Genomic DNA, 6027 nt, shown 5'->3' on the forward strand with positions numbered 1-6027 from the left:
GTGTGACTCCGATCTCCAAGGCACCATATCGTTTGGCTCCTACCGAGATACATGAGTTGTCTACGCAGCTGCAAGAGCTGCTAGACAAGGGTTTTATCAGACCTAGTAGTTTGCCATGGGGAGCCCTGATCCTATTTGTGAAGAAGTAGGACGGGTCACATCGCATGTACATAGACTGCTGGGAGCTGAACAAGGTAACAGTGAAGAACCGTTACCCACTTCCGAGGATAGACGATTTGTTTGACTAGCTTCAGGGAGCATCTTGGTTCTCCAGGATTGATCTATGGTCAGGGTATCACCAGATGCGAGTTAGGGATGATGATGTGCAGAAGACAACTTTTAGGACTCGCTATGGTCATTATGAGTTCATGGTGATGTCGTTTGGGCTCACCAATGCTTCAGCCGTGTTCATGGACCTCATGAACCGAGTGTGCAGACCAATGCTGGATCGGTCTGTAATAGTTTTCATTGATGACATCTTGGTTTACTCCAAGACTCAGGAGAAGCATGAGGAGCACCTGAGGGAGGTACTGGAGACACTGAGGAAGGAGATACTTTATGCGAAGTTCTCCAACTATGAGTTCTGGTTGCGCGAGGTGCAATTCGTTGGGCATCTTGTCAACCAGAAGGGTATTCTAGTCGATCCGGCCATGATAGAGGTTGTGATGTAGTGGGAGATTCTGAGGTCTCCAACTGAGATTCGAAGTTTCCTGGGTCTGGCAGGGTATTACAGGAGATTTATTCAGGACTTCTCCAATATTGCAGTTCCGTTGACCCGACTGACCAAGAAGTCGGTGGTTTTTCGCTATGGACCTGAGCAGCAGGCAGCCTTTGAGACGCTCAGGCAGCAGTTATGCGAGACACCGATTCTCACTTTGCCAGAGGGTGTATATGACTTCATAGTCTACTATGATGCTTCGATCACAGGCATGGGAGTTGTGTTGATGCAGCGAGGTCATGTGATAGCTTATGCCTCAAGACAGCCGAAGCCTCACGAGGCTAACTATCCGACACACGATTTAGAGTTAGGGGTTGTCATATTCGCCCTCAATATTTGGCGACACTACCTCTATGGGGTCCGTTGTACCATTTACACATACCACAAGAGTTTGAGGTACCTCATGGATCAACCAAATTTGAACATGAAGCAACGTTCACTACAAGAAAAATAGCCTTTTACGACGCGCAAACCACGTCACTCATTGATTTATGTTACGCAATGGAGAGTGACGTTAAAAAAGTGTCATCTCTTCAGAAAATTTAAGGATTTAGGTCACGCATTATTGCGTGCCTTTAAATTAGTGTCAAAAGAAAAAAAATTAAAAACACGGAGGGCGCTGTACCTTAAATGTGCGCCCTCTATATGTGTCGCTTTATAATTTTAATGAACGCGCGTTCCTTAGTTACAAGCGGGAAAAGAAAAGCCAAAAAATTAGAAAAGCCCACTACCCTCCCTGCCCTAAGCATTTTCACGCATCTTTCATTCTCCTCACACTGTTGTGCAACTTCTCAATCAAAGATCGAAGGTTACGATTTCATCTCCATCTCTCGACTTCATCATCTCAATCAAGAAAAAGGGCTTCTGATTTCCATTCATCTACTTCATCGTTCCTGTAATTTCACCTTCTTCATCTCTCTGCTGTTATTGAGAATACTCGCCAATAGTTTTCTTATTCCCCACTCGATGTTGAAATTTTCAGAAAAAGCCCTAATTAAGTATTATACTCTCAAGTCTCAATATTAGAATCCAAATATTAATTCTCGTTTGTTTCTTATTCCCCACAGATAAAAAGAAAAAGGGGAATTAGAATGACGAAGGTAGCGGGAGTTTTGGTCCGGTGGTCGTGGTTCATCTATCGAGAAAGGAAGATGGGAACGCAAGCAGCCATGGTGGTCGATGATGGAAATCAATCGAGAAAGGGGAAGCACCTCTGGTGCGGGATCGATTTGACAAAAAGAGAAGGGAGAAGCAGCGACGCTTCTCTTGTCTGCCACAGCTTGGGGGGGAGGTGCTCCGGTGGTCTCCTTGGCTGTTCTTCCTTGTCGCCAGCAGATTACATGTAGGGAGGGGACTCAACTAGTCCGATGGAGTAGGACAAGTAATGGCTGGTAGATCAGGATGATCGATCTATTCATGAGGAGGAGGAGGAAATTATTGGTTCCCGGTGAGCCTTCCTTGGCTTCTTAGACTCCGTCATCGGTAGAAATCGGAGGACCTTTGGGGTTTGGACAGATCGAAGGAAGAAGAATGAACAAGTGGTGGTCTTTGGTGATTGAAGGTAAACGGATGGGGTTTTCTTGAACCTCACAGGTCGTATTCTTTCTTAGATTTAATGCTTTCCATGAATCTTTTTTGGTGATTCCAACACACACATAAATCAGCATTCTCTCAAATTTCTTTGAAAATCCAATTGTTTACTTGAACTTCCTTCTAATTAAAGCCATTGGTAGAAGCCTTTCATCAGCTCGAATCTTAGTATCTTTCCATCCATAGTCTGTAATACTAATACAAACGCAAACAAAACACTCCTTTCTGTTTTCCAATTTCCACAATGGTTTCTTCTCAATTAACTGCTTTAATTGAAAACAAGCCATTCAAATCCTCCAAGAACTATTTCCAATTCCCAAAAAACCCTCCCAATGAAACATCAGATACTCTTGAATTGGACTTTTCTGATACATTTGGTCCTCTCCCACTGCCAGCTGGCAATTCTGAAATTCCAAGCGATGACCCTGTGGTCATTTACAGCCGTTCACATTCTTTAGTGGGTCCCACGCCATGTGTAAGCCACTTGCTGAATCTAAGGAAGTTAACCATATGTAAAACGGATGAATCAATGGAGGATTTCAGTGATGTGATAGATAAAGAGATTGAAGAAGAAGATTCTAAAATGGTTGTAAGGTGAAAACCATAGGGCTTGAAGATTTTGAAGTCATGAAAGTTGTGGGGCAAGGGGCTTTTGGTAAAGTGTATCAAGTGAGAAAGAGAGATAGTTTGGAAATATATGCAATGAAAGTTGTGAGAAAAGATAAGATTGTGGAGAAAAATCATGTTGAGTATATGAAAGTAGAGAGAGATATCTTGACAAAGATTGATCATCCCTTTATTGTCCAGCTTCGTTACTCTTTCCAGGTACTTTTTTTTTTCTAAATTCCAAAACTACCCTTTTTGTATCTGTCTATGCTCACTCTTTTAATCTTCAGACAAAATATCGACTTTACCTCGGTTTGGACTTTGTGAATGGTGGACATCTTTTTTTCCAGCTATATCATCATGGACTGTTTCGGTGAGTTTTATTTATTTATTTGTTTTTGTTACTTTAAAAATAAAATAAACTGATTAATCAAACTTGTAACAAATTTTGTGAATTAATCAAAAACCCTTTGTGTGAATTTTGTAGGTATTGGCTCTTATTATATTATTAATTAAAACATAAAGTTTTTTCACAATATGCTCTCTGTATACAAAGAATGTGCTAAACTGTCATAACTTGTTACATCAAGCATTTTCATTCTAATTATTTTTATTCATAAACCAATTTAGATATAAGTAAATTATTGTAAAAATTTCAAGTAGACATGGTAGTTCTTACAGATGGCAGCCGTATTCTTGGGCTTGGTGATCTTGGGGTTCAGGGAATGGCCATACCTATTGGAAAGCTCGATATGTATGTTGCTGCTGCTGGTATCAATCCTCAAAGAGTATGCTTCTTTTTTTTTTTTAAATCACAACTTCAATTTATATGCTATACTACTTGATCAAACACATTCCCTTTGACACTCCCGTGTGAAAAGAAATTATAAGATGTTTAATGGAGTGTTTGGTTTGTGAATGAAATTGGACAGATTAGGAATATAAGATTCCATTATGAGAACTTTTTGGTTGCCAAATGGATGGAATTCAATCCCATTTCTTTCATTTGATATATATTTCAGTAAGTAAACATTAAAAAAAAAGTTTCATTTATATATGAACCAAGCAAAAGAATGAAATTGAATTCCATTCCATTCCAGTTTTTGTCAACTAAACATGTGACAAATTACAATTCCTTTTAATGGATTCATCCCCTCAAATAATATTCTATGAACCAAACGAAAACGTGGTGTACATTCTCACTAATACATTTGGTCTGCATTGCAGATCCTTCCTATCATGCTTGATGTTGGAACTAACAATCAACAGCTACTAGATAATCCCCTTTGTAAGTGGATAAGTGTACACAAACTCATTGTATAGCATCTTTAACTTTACCCACAAGTTAATATTATTTTAATTAAATGATTTCTTTTTTAACTATATTTACTTTGACAGATATAGGACTACGGCAACCTAGATTAGAAGGGGATGAATATATATCGATAGTGGATGAATTAATGGAAGCTCTTCATGCACGTTGGCCAAAGGCTATTGTCCAAGTTCATTTTTTTAAAAGCTTTCAAATGTTTGGTTTTTTATGTATGTTGAATTTATATGAAATCTTTTATGATTGTCCATGTTAAATTAGTTTGAAGACTTTCAATTCAAGTGGGCTTTTGAAACTCTTGAAAGATACCGGAAGAAGATCTGCATGTTCAATGATGACATACAGGTTAGAATCTGTCTAATGCTTATGCTCCTTGATTTGAAACATCAAGTTATTGTTTGGTATGATGGAGTCAAGGAAGGAATGGAATGGTTCATTCCACCGGAACGAAAAAAAAAATTCATGTTTGTTTTGCCTGATGGAATGATGGAATGGAATGGGTGATTCCTCCACTTGTTCTTCTTTGCAGGGAACTGCTGGTGTTGCATTGGCTGGATTACTTGGAACTGTTAGGGCACAAGGTCGCCCTTTATCAGACTTTGCAAACCAAAAAATTGTCGTTGTTGGTGCTGGAAGGTACTTCACACCCTCATTTCTCCTTATATATATATATATATATATATATATATATATATATATTATGAACTTTAACTTACATTCTGTATGGTTTTCAGTGCAGGGCTTGGTGTTCTTAAAGTGGCCTATCAGGCGGCTGCAAGGATGGCAGGATCAGAAGCAAAACCTCAATTTTTCCTACTTGATAAAGACGTATGATTTTACGAAAATGCCCTCGTCCAACTTACCATCTTATTCTGTTTCTATTATTTTTCAGTGAACTAATAGTTTGAATAGAAAATAAAAAGGGGAAACGTAAGTGCATTGCTATTATGAATATAAAGTTTTAAAATTTTTTTGGATGCAAGGTTTGATCACAAAGGAGAGAGGTTGTATTGACTCAGCAGCTGCACCATTTGCCAAAGATATTGGAGAGGTTGAAAGTTTAGGTCTCCATGAGGGATCTGATCATCTTGAAGTGGTACGTTACATCTATTTTTGGAATAATTGTGTTTTTTTTAGTTAATTATATGAAAAACTTTTTTGAAAAGAAAAAAAAAAGTTATATACTTTGCAAATGGGGATGCCAATTTTATGGTGTTTTGCAGGTCAAAAAGGTCAAACCTCATGTTCTTCTTGGTTTATCTGGAGTTGGAGGTGTTTTCAATGAGCATGTATGTATTCTTTTTTTGGTTTAATAAGTACTGTATAATTTTCTGTACTTTTTTGCTGATAGAAACCGTGAAGCTTCTGTTGGGCCACACATTATTAACCACTTATTTCTGTTTCCTCTTAAATCAAGGTAGTCTATGGGTATTTTTTTTATGTGAAGCTCGTCTTTTTTGCAATGATAGTCTATGGGTATTTTTTTTATGTGAAGTCTTCTTTTTTTGACTTTTGACTTTTATATTTTTGCATTGTGTGGTTATAATTTGTTTCAGACATCAAGAATCTTAAAGCAAAATGAAGTGAATTCCAAAAGTAGTACAAAGATGGAATCACCTATTCCGATTCCAATAACCTCTTATTTTTGTCATTAGTTAAAATTTTCAGATATTAATATGAAGTGTTTTATAATTGGTTAATGTATAAAATGAGTTTGGTTTCAGGTTGATGCTAAGTTGAAGGATGCAGTTGAGAAAGAGGTTGGTAGGATAAGAGGTTTGGT

General features: G+C 37.9%; 1 protein-coding gene and 1 long non-coding RNA gene across 2 annotated transcripts; both read left to right on the top strand.

Moving 5' to 3' along the window:
• Positions 1–3573: 3573 nt before the first annotated feature.
• Positions 3574–4326, top strand: LOC145051365 (uncharacterized). Its single transcript, XR_013683573.1, has 3 exons — positions 3574–3702; positions 4142–4202; positions 4313–4326. It is a non-coding gene; the product is annotated as an uncharacterized LOC145051365 (long non-coding RNA).
• Positions 4327–4437: 111 nt separating this feature from the next.
• Positions 4438–5127, top strand: LOC145051366 (NAD-dependent malic enzyme 59 kDa isoform, mitochondrial-like). Its single transcript, XM_078999390.1, has 3 exons — positions 4438–4589; positions 4774–4880; positions 4979–5127. The coding sequence occupies exons 1-3, from the start codon at positions 4569–4571 to the stop codon at positions 5076–5078; spliced, it is 228 nt and encodes a 75-aa protein (XP_078855516.1). The 5' UTR covers positions 4438–4568; the 3' UTR covers positions 5079–5127.
• Positions 5128–6027: the final 900 nt, after the last annotated feature.

This window comes from Lactuca serriola, chromosome 5, assembly GCF_051521515.1.
Source record: "Lactuca serriola cultivar US96UC23 chromosome 5, Lser_US96UC23_V15, whole genome shotgun sequence".
NCBI classification, from domain to species: domain Eukaryota; kingdom Viridiplantae; phylum Streptophyta; class Magnoliopsida; order Asterales; family Asteraceae; genus Lactuca; species Lactuca serriola.